This window comes from Suricata suricatta, chromosome 2 (assembly GCF_006229205.1).
Source record: "Suricata suricatta isolate VVHF042 chromosome 2, meerkat_22Aug2017_6uvM2_HiC, whole genome shotgun sequence".
NCBI lineage: Eukaryota > Metazoa > Chordata > Mammalia > Carnivora > Herpestidae > Suricata > Suricata suricatta.
This window is the reverse complement of record NC_043701.1, coordinates 10,487,589-10,507,889: the sequence shown is the minus strand read 5'-3', so window position 1 is coordinate 10,507,889 and position 20,301 is coordinate 10,487,589. Positions and strand designations below refer to the sequence as shown.

The window sequence follows — 20,301 nt, the reverse complement described above, 5'->3', positions numbered from 1 at the left end:
TGTTAGACATGGCTCTGTGCCCCATATAGATGCTATCTGTGTCCGTGGGGTGGCCAGGAACCTGTCACGTACTGCGTCTGCGGGGTGGCTGGGGACCTGTCTGTTTGGTTACATCAGGCTCTGTTGTGGAGACAGTGTGTGTGCGTGTGGAGGGTGTCCATGCAAGCGTGTATGTGCACGTGCATTATCTCCGTGGGGCAGTGGGCAGTTTGGGTGGTGGGCTCCCACTGCAAGCCTAGAGAAGACAGGAAATGTGCGGGTCCGGGGCAGCTGGGGGTGCCCTGGGCCCCTGGGATCTCCTCTAGGCCAGCCACCTGCCAGCTTTTCCAGCTGGACTTGGAGTTGCGTCTCGCAGACTTGCGTCCAGAGACTTTGGTTTGAGTTCACCTGTACCATTTGCTTAAGAAGTCTGAACAAGTGTCTAGATTATGACCTTCACTTTCCTCATCTGCACGAGTCTCTTGTCTCTAAAAATCCTTCCAGTTCATGAATCGTACATTCTCTTTTCTTCGTTCTCCCTCCTCAGTGGTAATTACAATCCCTAATACTTCTGTGACCCTTCACGTTGATACTGTACGTTTTAATGTTATTTGATCTTCATTAGAACTCCTTGCAAAGAAAGAACTGAAACTTTTTTTAAAGAAAACAGGCATTCCAATAAATTGCATGATTCCTACAACTGTCTGAAATTACGAAGAGAACTAGCAAGATTCGTAAGAGACAGAACTAAACATCGAGCAACATTCTTTTAACGGTTTTCTTCCTTTCTTTATCCATGCAGTAAATCTTTGTCCTGAGCAAACAAAGCTGCAGGCAAGGAGACCTCGCATGGCAGTGTTTGTGCCCTGATGAGGTTCATGCTCTAGCTTGGAAAATAGACGTGAACTAGGTAGTCACAAGTGCAGTGAGCATGAGAGAAGTAAAGGTCCGCTGGGGCAGCAGAGGATGCTGGGCACCTGCAGAGGCGCACAGCACAGGCGTGGGGGGTTTGGAGAGTGCTGGCAGTGGGTGAGGGTGCTGTAGGGGAGAGCCGAGTCCAGGCATAGAGGGTATAACCCAGACTGAGTGTTTGGGGTTCATTTCATTGGCCACTGGAGACTCTAAACTACAAGTGGGGCTTTTCAGGATCACTCCCATGTAGAGTGAAGAATGCCTTGGAAATAGGCCATGAGAAGCTCTGTGGCCAGGCTGTGGCCCAGGTGCAGTGGCCTGGGTGACAGAGGAGAGGAGAACGTGCCAGGATCTAGCAGTGCAGGTGGAGAGATGTGCACAGACTTGAGGGATGCATAGGAGGTGGGGTCAACGGGACTTGACAGCAGGTGTGATATGGGGCTGTTGGGGCCAGGAGGGAAGCGAGAATTTTGTTCTGTAATTGAAAACCATTTACTGAGCACTTAGTGTGGGCTAGGTATTGTGCTAAGTGGAGACAGTCGAGCAAGACGGATGTAGCTCTTGATCTCGGGAGGCTTACCCCGTGATGTTTGGGATAGATGAGAAATCAAGACGCACACAGAATTGTAACCGTACAAACACTACCGAGGAGAAGTGGTGTGAACCATCGCTGGTGAGTGGTTCGCACAGGAATACAGTGACCTGGTCAGAGGACCGGGAGATCTTCCAGGGTTAATCCAGGAGAATGGAGTCTCACGAAAGAGTGCTTTCTGATGTCAGGAGTGTCAGCACCCACAAGAGCCATGACATTGACGATTGTGGGGGCGGTGGGTAGAGTGGTACCAGTGAGGCATGGATGGAGGCAGGGAGGCGCGAGGACCACATGTATGAACAATTCCTTTTAGTTTAGTTGAGAAAGCCAGGGCCATGCTTCAGTCATGGGGTGGCTCTGACCGAGAAGGGGGAGGTTTGAGAAGAAGAAAATCCATGGCATCAGAAGCCAGGCTAAAGAACAGGGCACCTAAGGGCAGGGACACCTCTTGTGCTTCCAGAGTAGGAAGCAAGAGGAGTGGAAAGAGCCAAACACAGAGCGCTCTGAGTTCCAAGGACCTGAAGCAGCTCTTCTCTCCATCGGTTTCTAAATTCTTTGCGGAGGTGGGGGATGTTGTATCCTTTTGGAAGGGAGAAGACGGGTGGGAAGGTCAGTCTTCTGAGAAGTGACCAGACGTGTTCATAAGGTTGTTGGGAGCAGCGGGGAGTAACGTGGTGGCAGGTACCCTGGTGTCACAGACCTCGCTGAAGGGGGCAACCAACTCTGTCTGCTCTGGTTCTAATCTACCAAGTCTAGTTCTCTTTCCTCTTTACAACAGCTGCTTCTGTAATTGAATACAAGATTGCCAACGAGGCATAAGGCTCTGCTAGAAACTCCAGAAGCAAATAAGATGAGTAAAATTGAGACTGTGTGTAGGGAGAGCCCACTACACACGTGTACCTTGGACTCGCTGGCTACAATGGCCATACGTATCTTAATCCAATCAACAGCTTTGGAGGAAGATTCCGCCTTCAGACTCGGCTGCTCTGGGCTGTTAGGTCTAGGGCGTGTCACTCACAGTGTCTGGGAGATACTGGGATTGAGTCACGCTTGGTGTCCAGAGAGTAGACAGGGAGAGACAGTATGACCTAATACAATCTCGAGAGTAATGACCACTGGGAGTGCTTGGTGCTCTTTGACAACGGTCTCACTCTCTAATTTAATCATTTATAATCTGTCTCCTCCACGAGGACACAGTCTTCCTCTGTCTTGTTCACTGAATGTCCCGTACTTAAATATTGGTAAATATTTATGAGATGAATAGATCAATAAGCCTGTATGCATTTTATAGAGGCCTTTGCTTAGTTTGTTGAGTATCTTTCGGCTCAAAGAATGACTCGAAGTGGAACCCCGGAAGTGTGCCACTCTCATTCTTTATGCTCGGTCCCTTTGATGGATAGAAGCGGAAAGGGTGACAGACTCTCTGTTTTATTCCTCTGTAGGGCTTCGCCCTGATGCAGGCTGAGGAGCCCCCACACAGGGCCTTGACCCCCATCCCTGCAGCAGCAGAGCTCAGTGTACCTTCTCTCGGGAGAAGCAGTGGGTCCACTGCCTGGAGGCCCGCATCTTGCGTGGACTAGGTGCCATCCTGTACCTGGGCAGAGCGACCCAGCAGAGAGACCTCGGGGATGCGAGCAGCGGTGCAGCGGAGAGCATGACCTCTTTCCCCAAGGGCGCCTCTGCAGGTGTGGAGACCAAGCAGGAGGCCTCGGCGGGGCAGGCCTGGGGCACCCCAGAGCCTCAGGAGGCAGCGCCGCAGCGCCTGCAAGACGGACAGGCAAGACCATGGGCTCCCCCGCAGCTCGGGGCCTGTGCTGCGCAGGATGGACACCTAGACATGGTCCCGGTGTCCACTGAGCTGGGCGGCCGAGTGGAGGTGGAATTTAGACCAGAACTCACTTCTTTGATTTGGGGAACTGAATGTGCAGAAGAGAAGGAGGAAGCTTCTCCAGACTCCGAAGCCTCTGCTCGGCCCAGAGTGGGAGCTGCTCATGAGCGTCCTGCAGAGACTGGCCAGCCACGGGGCTGCATCAGGCAGGGGGAAGAGCAGTCTACTGGGGCTCCAGAAGGCCAAGGGGGAGGGCGACTCGAGGGGCTGGAGGAGCAAGGACTAGCCGAAGTCAACATCTGGGAGGGAGGAACTGCTGGGGAGAGTGGGCATTTCGGGGAGCGGGAACAACCGGGAGAGCCGGTGAATGGTACGGAGGGAGAACACGGGCAAACGCAGGACCACATACAAGGTGATGTGAGGCTCGCAAAACAAAGAGAAAGAAAGGGGCTTTGTGGGGCATTGGCCGGTCTGCACTATGGTGAGGAGGAGAGGAGGCCGCCGGTCCAGCGAGGCCTACAGCAGGGGGAGGAGGGGAAAGGGGCCTTAGAGGGGCCAGAAGAGGGGAGCAAGGATGCTCAGTATGAGCAGAATCAAGGCCTAGTGGGGAGATCAAGGCAAGTAACTGGAAGGCAAGAAGGTCAAGGTCTACAGGGGCAAGTGAGGCCAGGGGAGGGGCAGGTGGAGGAGGCAGGGTCAAGTGAGGAGGAGCCTGGGAGTTGGGATGGGGATCCGCTGTGGGGAGACAGTAGAGAAGAGAGTACCGGAGAGGAGGGAGCACATGATGGTCCTTCCACACTGGCTCTGGTAGCCCCTGAGGTCCCTGCTCCCGGTGACTTGTTTCTAGCCACCTGTTACCCCACGACCAGCATTCCTGGGACTCAGAAGGAGCCCAGGGCTGAGGAACTATCCCCTATAGCTCTGGCTCCTACACCAGAGACAGGAGAATGGTCCTGCCAGCCCATTTCTTGTCCTGGCTCTTTTCCTGCTGGGGAGTCACCTAACCAAGAAGCAGCTCAGGAGAGCCAGCAGGAGGGATCTGAGCCTGGGAAGGGGATAGTGTGCGGCGTGGGGACCGAGATGGCCTCTGCCAGCACATCCGGAACTCCTCCAAGGACACCATGTTCCGCTCCTTCCAGTCCTTCTGCAATTTCCCCCGGTATGACTGCATCATCCTCTCTAAGCTCCCCTCTTGCCTCTTCCGTGAGGGAGCCATCTCTTGCTGCACATTCTCTAGAAACCTCCAGAGCATCTCTTTGGACCAACAATGCATCTCACTGTGGGGCTTCAGAGACTCCCCCTGCTGCCCCTCATGGCTTCCCCTCTGCAGAGGTCACCGTAGAAGTCTCTGCCTGCTCCGATTGGGTCAGCCCTCAGAGCCCCCCCGGCCCCCCTACAGGGCCCGTCCAGAACCTAAGGAGCAACTCCTTCCCGGGCTCTCACAGGACAGAGCCAACTCCGGACCTGCTGGGAATATCACTTTCCTTCTCCCATTCAGAGTTGCCCCAGAGGCCCCCCAAACCTTTCATCTATGGCTCTGTGATCCCAAGAAGGGACAGGAAAGGTGGTCGGGACCACAGGATCATTCCAGAATCCTCTAGTTCATTCCCCACTCTGGGACAAGACTCTCAAGAATTCACTTCAAATCCAGAAATGTCCAGCAGTCCCCACAGCAGCCAGCCACAGGGCTCCCCGCACGCTTCAGCCTTTCCCCAGGGCTCTCCTGCCTATGGCTCTTCCCCACCCCTGGTCTCTGTGGATATGAGGATCCATGAACCTCTACCCCCTCCTCCTCCAGAGAAGAGGCATGTCCATCCCTCCACGGTGGAGAGAGACAGCCATCTCCATGCAGCGGCTCCCACACTGAAGCGGTATGCCCATCCACTTCCAATGGCCCTAGGTTTGGGGCTACACAGCCCCCCCAAAGGCCCACTTCCCCCAGTTCCTGACCCCCTTGTGGCAAGGCAGCACCGACCTCTGCCCTCTACCCCGGACACACCCCACTCTCCTCAGATCTCGTTCTCCCACAAACTGAGATACAACAAGCCATTACCCCCAACCCCTGATTCGTCCCAGCCCTCCCATCCTGTTTCTTCCTCCACTAGCGCAAGGATCTACAGGCCTCTACCCCCTGTCCCTCTTACGGATCCTCCCACGGAACCACCTCCATTACCCCCAAAGTCCAGGGGGAGGAGCAGGAGCACTCAGGGAGGACTCCTGAATTCAGGGGGTCAGGGCAAACCAAGGCCTGTTTGTCAAGAGTGGACAGTCTCCACTCCCCATTCTGCTGGACGCACCTCCTGGCCCCCAGCCATGGGTCGATCGGCAGATTCTCTGGCTTCCACCACCCGGAATAAGAGTGAAGTGTCTCCTGGCATGGCTTTCAGCAATGTGGCGACCCTTCTGAATCCCTCTTCCCCAACCACGCCCTGGAATGTGGAGCCCCAGGGACCCGCTTCTGAACCAGGGCCCGCAGAGGAGTCTGAGGCCCCTGCCAGAGGATCTTGGAGAAGAACAGTCCCTCAGGAGGGGGCCAATGGCCTGAGGAGGTTGGATCTAGGCCATGCCAGGCAGTCAGACAAACTCAGCCATCCGCACCTGGAGAAGGCATCCAGCTGGCCCCACAGGCGAGACCCAGGGAGGCCGCCTGAGGGCGGCAGTGGGCAGGCTGCAGACCCTGGCGAGGGGCCCAGCAAGCACAAGGGCTGGAATCGGCAGGGCCTGCGCAGACCGTCCATCCTGCCTGAGGGCTCTTCAGGTGAGCAGGGATCAGGGATCGTGGTGACGCTCGCTCGTGTTGGACCACGCTTTCTCCAGCTCACTCATCTTCTGTCCGCAGGGCTTCTGCTCCTCCCTCTGGTGCCTTCACTCATCACATACCCAACCTCAACACAGAGTGTCAGGGTGCTCACTGGAGCATTCTGCCTTCTCCTTCCCCCTCTATCTCTGTCCGCAGCCATGGTGTTCTTTTATGGTGTCTGTTTTTCCCAACTCTTCTACCAACAGCTGCTTGATGTCCTCCTAGTAGCAGGGAAGACTTCCTCTTCTTGTCTTCTGATACCAGGGATGAGGACATACCTGGCAACAGTGCCCTCTGCCTGGACACTGTTCTCCCAGCTGAGCCCTTCTACGCCCCAGATGCCCGCATCTCCTATTTCAGGTCTTTCCTCCTTTGGCTATCTGAGTGTCCCTCTAAAATCCCAGTTACTTCACCATTTTCATTTTCAGATACAAGAGGTCCAGCCATAGAAAAATCCCCTGGCTCTTCAGACACCATTGTTTTCCGGTGAGTCATCTTTTCTCCTACCAGACACGCTTGTGCTGTCTTTTCTTGGGACACTGAGAATTCCATTAGTTGGCGAGGGTCCTGGGACCCTGCCTCTTCCAGGGATGGGGAGGGGAAGAGACATACACCAGGGTTCCAGGGTCAGGGCATCTTTGGTCCACTTGGTTCTGCCAGCTGGGTCTGAATCTGCCGTCCTCGTAGGCAGGCCCCATAGTCATGAGCTAACCCTCCTGTAAAAGTTCAGTACAGCTTCCAAGTAAGCTCAGAACTACCTGAAAATGGGCCAGGCCACGGCTTGCCTCTTCGGGGGATCCAGCCCTAGCCTCCCAGCACACATCCCAGAAATCGGAGACTGTCTCATCTATGGTCACCTGGGCCTTCTCTGTGTCAGTGGCCAGCGGGCACCCCAGAGCCTTTCTTGCCTCCACAGGGAGAAGAAACCAAAGGAGGTGATGGGAGGCTTTTCAAGACGCTGCTCGAAGCTCATCAACTCCTGTGAGTACTTTGAGAGAGAACTCTAGACCCCCATGGCTTTCTGCCGGAGCCTGGAGCGCATGGCTCCCCACCATGGGGCGGTGACAGGAACTGGGAGCCAGAATTGCCGGGAGGGTCGGAAGCAGTTTGACGGCTTCTGTCTCTCTGCCTCAGCAGCCCTGTCTCTCTTTTTCTCTCCTGCTGTGCTTCTTTGCTCCCGCAGCGCATCTGCTTTACCAGGAGTACAGCGATGTGGTTCTGAACAAGGAGATTCAGAGCCAGCAGCGGCTGGACAGCCTGGCAGAGGCGCCCGGGCCCGCCTCCCCCCGGCAGCCCCGAAGGGCCCTGGTCTCCTCGGAGTCTTACCTGCAGCGCCTGTCCGTGGCCTCCAGCGGCTCCCTCTGGCAGGAAATCCCTGTGGTTCGCAATAGCACAGTGCTGCTCTCCATGACCCACGAAGACCAAAAACTGCAAGAGGTACCCAGCGGGGCAGGGGCAGGGCAGGGGTGGGTGGACAGGAAGGAGAGCAAAGTGTCTCATCTCCCGCTCACCACCCCCACCACCATCACCATGAGCAGCAGCCGCGGCTGTCCCCGCCACACACTCCCCACGTGCTCTGGCACACCACGACTGTCGCTCCTCTGGGCTCTGATGCATCCAAATTGTGCTCTGAACCGTCCCGCTGGCCCTTCTCCCCGCTTGCACTTGGCACGGGCCATTTCCTCCTATTATTATTATTTCGGGCTCATACCAAGTGACCGTGCCTCCGAATTTGTTGGGAGGAATGTGAAGTAATCCCTTCTCGGCTGCTTCAGGCTGGACTAACATTTCCCTCTTCGACTGGGGTTCCACACGACACTGAAGGCTTTCTCTTCTACTGAGGCCCCTGCAGTGGCTTTTTGCCGAGTCCTTTGTAGCTGCCCTGTGGTCCACTGGTCTCCTAGAGGCTTTGGAATGAGCATCAGTCTTGGCTCGGTCTTTACACCCAGTGGCAAGGCTGGTTGGTGTTTATTACCATTAGTAGGTTTTACATGGAGAACTTCTCTTAATAATCAATCTGAGATGTGGGTTAGAACCTTTCTTCCCAGGAAGACACTATGGCACCACGGAAAGGTGTCACAGAGTCTCGCATATGTATTTGGGTTCTGGAGTACATGACCTGGTTGTGAAGCCCACGTCTCTGTTTGCTGGCTCTTCAACTTTGGCCAGATTACTTGATCTTTCTAACCCTCTGTTTTCTCATTCTTAAAACCGGGTTGCAAATTGTCAGTGGGAGAGCCAAAAAAGATAAGTGCCTAGTACGTAGTAATCACTCACAAAATGTTTTCTACTGGAATTTCAAGTCAGGCTACCCTGGGTTTGAGTCCTGGCTGCACCATTTACTAGCTGTGTGACTGCAAGTTCTGTAACTTCACTAAATCTGTTTCCTCCTCTAAAATCTGAGGATAGTGATGTCTCTGCCATTCAGGGCTGCTGTGTGGTTTAAATGAAATAGTCCTATCTAGCTTTTAGCGTGATGTCTGGTGCATAGTTTGATATATATCACTGCCATGTTCTCCCCCTCTCGGAGGTGGGAAGGAGTAAAATGTTGGCCAGAATGATTTCCAGATAAACAAATCAAGCAGAGGCAGCTATAAATGCTTAAGTTTTGGGAGGAGGGGTCTTGTTCTGACCTCAACTTGTAAAGCACACAAGATCTGTAGAAAATCAGTGATCCGCCCAATACCTATGGACCAAACAACAGGAGAACATATGAACCCTAGCTCTCTTTGGCCAACTCCAGCATACGGGGAAGCCCACCAAGGCTCCTGGGCCAGCCCTGGTCGCCTGTTTCTGAGAAGAGAAGTCTTTATGCTTATGTGCACATTGTCCTTTCATAAATAGCACTTCTGGGGTCTACAAAGTGCTTGCACCAACCCCGTTTCTGGTGACTGTCACGTCTTTGTAATGTGGGGAATGTACCTACACAAAAAGACAAGAAGCTCTGCGGGTCAGTGAGGTTGTGTGAACCACTCAAGGTCATATAGTCAGTGCATGTTAGAACCAGGACTCAATGCACCTTCCCTGTCCCGGCTCAGTGCTGTTGTGTGTGAGGGTCATTACGCAGGTGTGTGTGTGTCCCCTTTGCCTTTTCTGTCTGGGCATCTACCTCGAAGCTGCCTGCTTGGATGGAGAGTGGGTGTGGGCGGCCCAGCAAGAGGAGGAAGGGGGCCATGAGCCATTGCGCCCCCTGCTGGAAACTCCAAACAAGTCCGCACGCACTGGACCTTCTCCATTGAACCACAACAGCACAAACTCCTTCTCAAATCTCCTGCCTGCTCCCATTTTCCCTCAAACCCCAAATCCCCTTTATCCCCTAAGTCTGTTCCTCTTTCAAAGTCCTCTGGCTCAGTGAGTGAGTCCGCCATTCATTCAGGTACCAAACTCCAAAACTGAGACATGAGCTGTGACTCCGTCCACACTTCCAGCCCCCGTTTCTAGCAAAGAACCAAGTTCTTCCAAATCTCCCTCCTAAACAGTTATGCAGTGGCCTACCCCTCCCATCCCTGTGGCCACTCAGGCCTCTGTCTCCGCCTGGAATTAGTACAACAGCTTCCCAACATGGCTCCGTGCCCCTTCTGCTGTTTTCTCCACACCGTGCTCAGAAATAGCCTTTACTAAAACCAGATCGGATCAAGGTATTTCCCTACATAAAGCCTCCCTTACTCTTCCCGTTGTCCTAAGTTCATACCATTTTACCTCATTTCCATGATCCTTCCGACGACACCCCCATTCGCCTCCCCAGCTCCAGCTCCAGCCACCACTGTAGTATAAGTACTTGGTTCCCCAAGTCACTCAATTTATTTAAGCTTCTTGAAAGCATCTTTCTCTCTTGTACCTTTACGGGCTTGTGCACAGTCTTCCCTCGGCCTCTCCTCCTGATACCCCGTCAGGCTCTGATGTGACTGGGAGCTATCAGATCTGCCCCCTTCCCTGCTTTGTCCCTAGAATGTTAGGCAGTGGCTAGGAAATACCAGGGACTCAGTAACTGTTTTATTTTATTTTATTTTAATGTTTATTTATTCTTGAGAGAGAGCATGAGCGGGGAGGGCCAGAAAGAGAAGGGGACAGAGGATCCGAAGCAGGCTCTGTGGTTACAACAGCAAGCCTGACATGCGTCTCGAACCCATGAACCCTGAGGTCATGACCTGAGCTGAAATCAGACCCTCATCCAACTGAGCCACCTGGGCGCCCCTCTCGGTTACTCTTTGTAATTAATCTTCTCTCCGACCCTCCAGGCCAAATTCGAGCTGATCGTCTCGGAGGCCTCATACCTGCGCAGTCTGCACGTAGCCGTGGATCATTTCCAGCTCTCGGCCCCACTGCGGGCCACCCTTTCCAACCAGGAGTACCAGTGGCTCTTCTCTCGTTTGCAGGACGTGCGTGAAGTCAGCACCACGTGAGAGTCCTCTTCTCCCAACTCAGCCTCAGTATCGTTAGCCTGGAAACTGTCGGTTATTCTCTCTCTCTCTCTCTCTCTCTCTCTCTCTCGGAAACTCTCTCCTTGCTCCCTCCCTGATTCCCAGTGCTGTGGGCATAGGGAGGGCAAGGAAGAGGAGAAGGTGTGGGGGGGGGGGGCAGATCCATGAACGGTAAACAGAGGCATGAGAGATGCTTCCCAGGTTGAGGGGGTGCCCTGGGATAGGAAATAGGAAACAGTTACGATCAGAGAGCCAGAACAGGGTCCGAAGAACAAGAAACAGAATATAAAGAGCAGAGGGTTAGATCGGTGGCAAACTCGGGATTGCCTTGGAGCAGAGCAGGGGCACCGAGCTAGGGACAGTCAGTAGAAGTTACCGACTAATAGAAAGAAGGAGTCACAAACTCAAGGTCTAGGAGGGGTCAGCCAGCTGCTAAAGTGGGGCTCGAAGTCTCAGGAACCTTGCGTGCATAACCTACAGGTTCCTTTCCGACCTGGAGGAGAACTTCGAGAACAACATCTTCAACTTCCAAGTGTGCGATGTGGTCCTGAACCATGCCCCCAACTTCCGCCGGGTCTACCTGCCTTACGTCACCAACCAGACCTACCAGGAGCGCACCTTCCAAGTCCTGCTGTGAGACCTGACCCCTATTCAGTCCCCAGGCGAGCTTTGCCTGCAGGGTCCTCGCTGCAGTAAAACCCCCAGCCCCCCAGCCCCGGGTAGCACCCCAAGGGCCCATGTTCTCGTGCCTGCTCTGTCTGTGATCCCAGCCCCAGAGCACCTTCCAGGTCAGACGCCCTCCGGCATCGCAGCCGGGCGCCCCCACCATAGGCATCGCACCGCATCTCCTCTCCCGGTGCCTCCACGGTGTCCCCGCCCCCCCCACTCCCCTCCTCACCGGAGGCTCGCCGCCCACGCAGGAACAGCAACAGCAGCTTCCGAGAGGTCCTGGAGAAGCTGGAGAGCGACCCTGTCTGCCAGCGCCTTTCCCTCAAGTCCTTCCTGATCCTGCCCTTCCAGCGCATCACGCGGCTCAAGCTGCTGCTGCAGGTGCGGCGTGTCCCCCCCACCCCGGGGCCTCTCCCCTCCACCCGAAAGAGATGACCGCGGGGAGCCCCAAGGCTCGGGACCCCAGGCTTCTGTCACGTCTTCCACACCCTGTGGATGACTGAGCCGCCTTCTTCCCACTGCCCTCACCGCTCTCCCTCAGGGTAGATTTGACACAAACATTCTGTTCCTGGACGTCATCAGCTTACCCTCAATTCCTCTTCCTGTTTTCTGTCCCTTCTTTGCATCTGGCTCCTGCCTCCTGTTTGGCCCACAGAACATTCTGAAGAGAACACAGCCTGGCTCTTCAGAGGAAGCCGAAGCCACAAAGGCACATCATGCCTTGGAGGAGGTAAGCAGCCACCAGCCCCACTCAGACCCCCCTACCCCGGATCGTCCTTCAAGAGAATTCTGGGCAGGCCCGTGACTCCAGAGAGCATGGGACCCTGCTCACGGGTCGCTCCGCCACCTCACTGCACCCACCAAATCTCCAGACTCCCCGCCCCCTCCCCCAGCCTCCTTCCCACCGGAGGTTGCTCCACACCCAGGGACCATGCTCCCACTGCCACCAGCCCCAGATCCAGTCTTACATTCCCTCTACCCAAGAATGGCGTCGGGTCACACAAAGTATGCCAGAGGCATTTGGGGCTGCCCTCACACAATTCCAGCCTGCTGGAGAAGTCGGAGGCTGTCACAGCCAACTTCAGGATTTCTCGCAGAGGACTCAGAGATCAAAGCCTCTAACCCAGGGCCCTTCCTCTTTCCTCACCCTGCCCACCATTCAGTTGATCCGAGACTGCAATAACAATGTCCAGAGAATGCGCCGGACAGAGGAGCTCATCTACCTGAGCCAGAAGATTGAGTTCGAGTGCAAAGTGAGTTGGTCCTCTGCGCCTGCGCCCCCACGCCCCTGCTGCCTGGGAAGCCCCCGTAGGTCAGCCCCGAGCTTGGATCCTCTTGCTCACGCTATGCCAGTTCCTGCCCTGACTTCTGTGCGTCTTCTGTTCTGGCCTATTTCTGGGACACCCAAATATGCCTACTTCAGTCTCCATGATGCATTGTTAATTGAAAATGGGTAGACACAGAACTGTGAGTATTGTAGCGTATTACCTGTGGATGCAAATCTGTGCATGTGTTTGTTGTGTCTCCATGGAGATGGGCTGGAAGGACACACGAGGAAGGGAGGACAGGGGTTACCTCTGAGGGAGAATGTGGTGCATTTGGGACCGGGGCAGGTGAGGGAAAACCAGTCCACACCAGCCTTTATGAAGGTAGCATTCGGTACTTAAATCATGCAGAATTTTATCAAGTCTTTATGTAACCTTACCAACGCAATATGAAATTGGTTCCAAATATAGGGCCAAAGTCTCCTATCAAAATGCAAATGTAAAATAAACATTCCGCATTCAAATCCCACCTCAGAACAGACCTCATCCTTACTTGCCTCGAAGAGAGGGAAAATCCTTATCCACATATTGATTGTATTCCAGCACCCCTATCTTTACCCAACTTCCAACTCTGAGCAGAGCCCCCCAGGTCTCCTTATCCCTATTCCTCCATGTGGCTCCAACTGCTCCTGTTGTGTGTCCGGTTATAATCAGACAGAACAGATGTCAGAACCGCCCAAATCCCTTAACTTCAAAGACACACAGCACACTGTTCGCTGCCGTGTTCCTTCACATGCCAGATTGGGCTCTTCTGATTCTGCTGCAGTTCAGGCTTCTAGGGCTGAGCTTTGTTGTGCAGTCGCTCTCCCGGGTTGGATCATAGGCACCTTCCATTTGCCTGATGTGTGGACATGTGGCCTGCACAGCTTAGACAGTGGTAGGGAGGGGGCTCTGGAAGAAGCAGTCTAAGTGGATGGGTGACGAGCAGGAAGGATGATGTGTAGAGGTGAGTGTCAGTGGTGGAACCCGTGAGGAAGAGGTGAGGAAGAGGTGAGGAAGAGGCATGGCGAGGCAGGCGGGACCAAGGAAGCCTCTCACTTGCCCTGTCGGTGACACGCTGCCTTTTCTGTCTTCTCCCCGCATAGATATTCCCGCTCATATCGCAGTCACGCTGGCTGGTGAAGAGTGGGGAGCTGACAGCCCTCGAGTTCAGTCTCTCCCCAGGGCTGCGAAGGAAACTGAACACGCGGCCAGTCCACCTGCATCTCTTCAATGACTGTCTGTTGCTGTCTCGGCCCCGAGAGTCAGTGACTGGCGTGGGCGGGGAAATGGGGCGGGGCTAGAGGGCGGGACTCAAAGGGACAGAAAAGGGTCATGTTCCCGGAAGAGCCTTTCTTAATGGCTCCACTCATGGAGTGCAGGTCATGGACTAGAGAGGAGAAAGAAAGGTCCAAAGCAAAAAGAGGAGGATGCCACCAAATTGTGTCACAAGGTCACATGGCTGGAGCTTTAACTGTGTTATCGACACAGCGCACAGTGTAGCAAACAAGCTTCTCCACTTAGTTTATTTGTTTGGGTTCGACTCAGCCTACCAGTCTAGAGGTTCTTAGCCAATTCCAGACCCTAACTCTTTGGTCCTAAGGGTTTTAGAAAATTTATATTGATTCTATCTCTTCAACTCTTTAAAGTGGTGAAGTGTTCATTGTACTAGACGTGTGGTTTCCCAAATAGGTGACAAATCCCAGGGGACTCTGGAGCTACCATCTTGGGAGCAAGGCAGCACCGTCCCATGGTTTTCATGAGGATTTGCAAGCTGCAAAGGACAGGGATTTTGAATCCAAAGATGTGAGGGGGGATGAAGTGTAATACCTTCAGAAGCAGGCTGAAAAGGCTCGTATTTTGCAGGGGTAGCCGATTCCTGGTGTTCGACCATGCTCCCTTCTCCTCGATCCGAGGGGAAAAGTGCGAAATGAAGCTACATGGACCCCACAAAAACCTCTTCCGCCTCTTCCTGCTGCACAATGCACAGGGCACCCAGGCCGAGTTCCTCTTCAGCACGGAGACCCAGTGAGCCAGGGCTGGGCAGAGGAGCTGGGGGAGGGAGGGGGAGGACAGCCTCGGAAGACAGTGGGGCCAAGACAGAAACTGGGTCTAGAAAACAGCCACCAATCTGGACTGGAGAGCATCCAAGGAGAAATCCAAGCCCAAACTCTGAGCTAATCGACAACTTGCAGGAGATGGGGTGGGAGGGGGTACCGAGTTGCCACCAAGGTTTCGCATCTATTTTATGCTCTTCCGCCAAGGGCAAAGTGAGCGAGACTGCAGAGAAGAGATGGGCTGGTGTGGAGTAACTAAAGAACTGAATTACCGACATCCATGAGCCCATGTGTAGAAGCCAGAAACTCTTCAGTGCCCAAGGCTGGTGGGCGTATCTGTGAATACGACAAGCACAGGGGTCTTTAGCTTTCCTCCTTCCCACTTTCCAACCCAGGCCTCTGTTGAGCAGAAATCCATAGTGTTGAGAACTGTGAGTTGCTCATCTTTTTAATAATGATAATAATAATAATACATTTACACACACATACATTTTGAGAGTATTAGAAATAATACCTATAAAATGTAGTAACAATGCTTAAAACAATGAACAAACCATAAGATCATAGCTGTGGCTACTGTTGTAAGAGATACAAGAAGCCTCTTTAAATGGCTTGACGTGATGCCAAACAATCCGAGGGTCCCTATGCTGGAGATGCTTTTCAGTTTTGTCTCTTGGAAGACATCTCTGGGTGGGACCAGCCACACCCATCTTCACTTATGGAACAGCGGGGCTGATAGAGTGGTTCGTATGCCAAATGCCACCACAGGTAATCAGATACAGACTCCTCTTCTTTGTGTAGTATCGGGGAAGCATCTTCCTGGAATAGAAATAGTGTCAGCTCTCAATTACTCCAGCGATTTTTGGAAGCAGGGACTTAGATAAAGCAAAACCCTTCAGATGATTACAAAATCAGTTTGGGTTATATTGCATGACCCCCCCCCCCAATAGTACAGATATCTCCCTGACCTAATTATGATTAAAAATGAATTTTCATCTCGGAAGTATTTAGTGGAAGGGAGGTGCGCAGTAGAGTGTTGAGAAGTCTGCAGAGTGATAGTGGGAATCCAAACTAAGATAGACAGCTTAGCGCAAAGTGGAAAATCTCATGTGTCTAATTGGCAGTTGACATTATGTCCCCACTTGCAAGATATGCTATTAAGAGGGTAAGCCTAGAAAGAGTAGGAGAAAAATAAAGGGTGACAAAGCACATTAACACACAGTTCAAGATCTTAAATTTCCCACCAATCAAAATCCCATTGACTCCTGTGCTCCTGTCATTGAACTTCACAGTGCTTTGAACCAGACAAGTCTTTCCCACAGTCGTTTCCTACCCTATTCCTTGGCCTTTGTCCTCCACCACCAAGCTGTGGCTGAAGCAGCTGACCTTGCTTTGTTTTCTCAGAAGTGAAAAGCTTCGATGGATCTCAGCCTTGTCCATGCCCAGAGAGGAGCTGGACCTTCTCGAGTGTTATGGTGAGTGAGGGTATAAAAGACAGAGAAAAATGGCAGGGCCGGAAGTCACCTTTGGATGCAGGACTTTAGGAGGCTGGGTGGTAACTCAGAACCTTCCATTTATTGCGTTTGTTCAGAATTTTTTAGAGTGGCAGTCTGGCCACTGGAGCTGAAGCCGCTGAGATGATCCGCCTAAAACTACTCACCACCATGGCACCACTTCTGCTCCCATATATCTTCTCCCTTGGGCAATAATTTGCTCTTTTTAAATATTTGTCTCCTAGAAAATTATTTTACCTAGATTTTACCTGCCTGAAGGTCTTAGGGAAATAGGGAGAAATAGTAGGGTTGGAGTAGGAATTGTGGAAGGATAGCAACCCAGTAGATCTGTCTTAACCACACCCTCTCCTGTAAAGAATGACCTGAGCTCACCACCCTTAGCCCAGGCTTCCAGACAGCTGCAAACATACATGCACATTATGAACATGTCTTGCATTCATATGAAGACTGGATTTCTGGCTCTCATATAAGCCCCATAGTTGTCCTCCAGCGAGAATTCCCTAACTGGTATCCCAGAGAGGAACTGAACACAAAGGAACACTGATGACTCAAAAGAACAAACAAATACAAAGGACCTCAGAAAAGGAAGTAGGAGAACACAGGTTGTAAACTGAGTTCTATTACCTTGTTCACTGCGTGGACCCATCTGCTGGCCTTGAGTCCCCCAGCTGGAAGGAAGGCAAGATGGTTCTTCCTCCTTCACTGTGGTCTCATGAATGGCAGTTGGAGATAAGATTTAGAAAGTGAAGTACAGATCAGGGCGCCTGGGTGGCTCCGTCAGTTGAGTGTCCACGGTTAGGTCCGGTCATGATCTCATAGTCTGTGGCTTCGAGCCCTGCATCAGGTTCACTGCTGTCAGCACAGAGCCCACTTTGGATCCTCTATTTCTCCCCCCACCCCCTCTCTGCCTCTTTCTCTGTCTCTCTCTCAAAAATGAGTAAATATTAAAAAGAAAAGAAAATGAAGTACATATAATACTTCAGCATATAAGTACATATAATAATGCAGCATTCTCTTTGTTTTCTCAGAGAACCAGTGTGCTATAGGAGAAAGAGTGTAAGATTGGATAAGAAGACCTCTGAGGCTTGTTATTTTGAGCTTCAGAACTGGAAATTTTCTCTGGTTCACAAAAATACTGAAATACAGAAAATCTAGAGTTTCCTGGGAATCATCTTGATGAAGTCAGTCATTTACAAGTGGGGAAACCAAAGCTGAGGGGATGTGCCTACTTAGACCACACCTGGAGCCCCCAGGGCTGCATCTCTTCCAGTGCCCCGTCCGGTACTGTGAAGAAAATGGAGAATGAGTCACAGCCTCAGATTTTACAGTCTAGTTGGGGGGACAGAACACATACATAAAGCAGTTAGATAAGAGGTACATGGTGTGGCCTAGACAATTAGTGTTAAAGGCATTCAGAATCCATGGAGGACTGAAGAGTCAGGGAAAGTTACAGAGGGAAGGTGGGTCTCCAGTAGAATCTGAGTATTTGTAATAATGAGTCACTGAAGGTTGTCACAGTAGACTTCTCAATTTCATCTTCCCCCAGAGAAATAGAATTTTTGACTCATTTCAGTTCCAGTATTTACATTTCCTTATCAGCCATTTTGTTTCCTGGTAGAGGATAAAGATTCTTCTGACGGTCTCACTTGTCTGTAACTTTCTAAAGCCCAGACTTTATCCTGAGTCCTCACATCTTTCCCCTGTAATTCCTTCTGGTCCAGTCATTTGCCTTTCCTAACCTCTCTCCACCCTCTTCTCTTCCAAAGACTCCCCACAAGTACAGTGCCTTCGAGCCTACAAACCCCGAGAGAACGACGAGTTGGCACTAGAGAAGGCAGACGTGGTGATGGTGACTCAGCAGAGCAGCGATGGTAAGAGGGAGCGCCCGGGGGTGAGCTGGGCATTGGAGGGGGCACTATAGGCAGAAGTATTTGATTCCTAGGGCTGCATAACAAAGCACCACAAGTAGGGTGGCTTAAGACAATACTGGTGTATTCCCTTATGGTTCTGGAAGCCAGAAATCCAAAGTCAAAGTGTTGACAGGGCCATACTCCCCCTGAAGCCTTTCAGGGAAGATCTTTCCTTGCCTCTTCCGGCTTCTGGTGGCCTCAGATATTCCTTGGCTTATGACAGTATAATTCCGATCTCTACCTCTGTCTCCTTTCTGTGTGTGTGTGTGTGTGTGTGTGTGTGTGTGTGTGTGCGTGTGTGTCCAAATTTCTCTCTTTTTGTAAGGATACCAATTATATGAGATTAATGGCCTACTTTATTCAGTATGATCTCATCTTAACCTTACTAATTACACCTGCAACAACCCTATCACAAACAAGGTCATATTCTGAGGCACATGAGGTTAGAACTTCAGCATATATTTGGGGGGAACATAGTTCAATGCATAAGAGGAGAGAAGGCTCAGGAGTAGGTAGTTGTAGACCTTGTCAGACCTAGAGCAGGCAGTCCATTCAGCCTAACTGTTCAGAAAAGTCTGGGGGAATGATTGTGAGTCTGTCCTGGATAATTCTTCTTCCCACCCATCTTGTGCCTACAGGCTGGCTGGAGGGCATGAGGCTCTCAGATGGGGAGCGAGGCTGGTTCCCTCTGCCACAAGTAGAGTTCATTTCCAACCCAGAGGTCCGTGTCCGGAACCTGCAGGAAGCTCACCGAGTCAAGACTGCTAAACTACAGCTGGTGGAACAAGAGACCTAGCTCTGCTCTGGGAGGAATCCCCTGAGCACAAGGACACGATGTTCCTGGAAAGGGCTGGCCCCGGAACCCTGCAACAGAGGCCTTCTGTGGACCAAGAACTAGACCTTCTGAAAAGTCAAGAACAAAAATCCAGCCACCAGTCGCTAGTCCCAAACCTCCTTTTTTTTTTTTTTTTTTTTGCTTTGGGCTTGGTGGAGGGATTTTGAAGGACTTTGCACTGGACTCTGAGAAACTTTTCTCATAAGAAAAGGGAGAAATGGGGCCTAAGCCAAGGAACTTTACCTCTACTACCATATAGTACTTAAACATTCTCTGTTTCCAGAGTACAGATTCAGGGCTGACCAAAGTTTCCATTGTAGCTACAAGCTAAAAAGAATCTGACCTCAGTTCACTGGAGAGGAATGTTTAAGGGGGATTAACATATCAGATGAGAGGATCAACCTAATGACCTCTAAAGTACCTTCCAACTCAAGAGATTTTCTCTAATTATTGGTGTGAGGTCAGGGCATGCATCTCTGGGATCTATGTCTGTTGGTGGAAATGTGAGGGTAAAATTCTCTCACTCTAATAAACTTGGCACCTCTCTGAGTGTTTTCTTCTCAGACTCCTGAGCACTGAACTGGGTTTGGAACGTGGAATTCCATGAGGATTCAAAGCCATTTGATTTAGGTGCCATGAAAGACCAAGATGGTGCCTACATCAGGGCAGATGCCAACTCTTGCCTTATGATTTCCAAGAGTTTGGGCAGCTTTTCTGTTTATTACAGCCTCACCAGTTGTACAAGGAATTTAAAAGGACTTGATGAGTAATGAAAACCCCATTCAAGCCTTTTCTACTGAATGTACAAGTTCAGCATATGTTAGTTTGAGTGGATTTGGAAATCCTACTCAGACCATTCGTGATTTTATATTTTGACTTGATTTATGGTGAAGGTATCTTCCCAGCTGTTTTATCTGCTTTGTGAAAAGTAGCATGGTATAATGGAAGAGTTTTAGAACCCAAGTCAAGAGACCATCTCCAGTTCCTGCACTGTCATGGTTCAGCCTGTCCATGTCTCAGTTTCCTTAAGTGTAAAAGGCAGGATTGGACCAAGTAATCTCAAAGTCCTATCCAGTTCTGCAATATAGTATTCTCTATCTCCTACTGGACTGCCTTCCTCAAGTGAAGAACACCACCACATGATTTTTCATATAGAGCCCTCACATAGTCATCGTTTAAGCTGGATCATTACAGTCCTTCCCTGAACATTCTACTGCTCTTTTTCATCTTTAGGAGTGCCCAGAAGTAAAATTGCATTGTAGCTTTGTGCACAGGTAAAAATAATAGTATAAACTTTGTCTTCTATTCAATTAATGATGATACAATACGATAGTATCATGTTTGTTAACGCATTTTGTTTTCTACCCATTCTAAAATGTAAATTAGCTTGCTTAATTTTTAGAAAACTCATCCCTGTAGTAAGATGGGACTTCTGAAGAAGTCAACATGACTGAAAAATCAAAAATAGAAATGGTTTTAG

The 20,301-nt window shown here is 51.4% G+C and overlaps 1 protein-coding gene across 1 annotated transcript; it reads left to right on the top strand.

Annotated features, from left to right (window-relative positions):
* The first annotated feature begins 3,077 nt into the window (after window positions 1-3,077).
* On the top strand, window positions 3,078-19,377 carry ARHGEF5 (Rho guanine nucleotide exchange factor 5). Its single transcript, XM_029954923.1, has 15 exons — window positions 3,078-3,552; window positions 4,159-6,069; window positions 6,540-6,597; window positions 7,028-7,092; window positions 7,295-7,548; window positions 10,350-10,510; window positions 11,013-11,165; window positions 11,453-11,582; window positions 11,857-11,931; window positions 12,365-12,454; window positions 13,612-13,769; window positions 14,372-14,533; window positions 15,967-16,037; window positions 17,843-17,947; window positions 18,625-19,377. Exons 1-15 carry the CDS (start codon window positions 3,138-3,140, stop codon window positions 18,780-18,782), a joined length of 3,966 nt encoding a protein of 1,321 aa, XP_029810783.1. The 5' UTR covers window positions 3,078-3,137; the 3' UTR covers window positions 18,783-19,377.
* The last annotated feature ends 924 nt before the right edge of the window (window positions 19,378-20,301 follow it).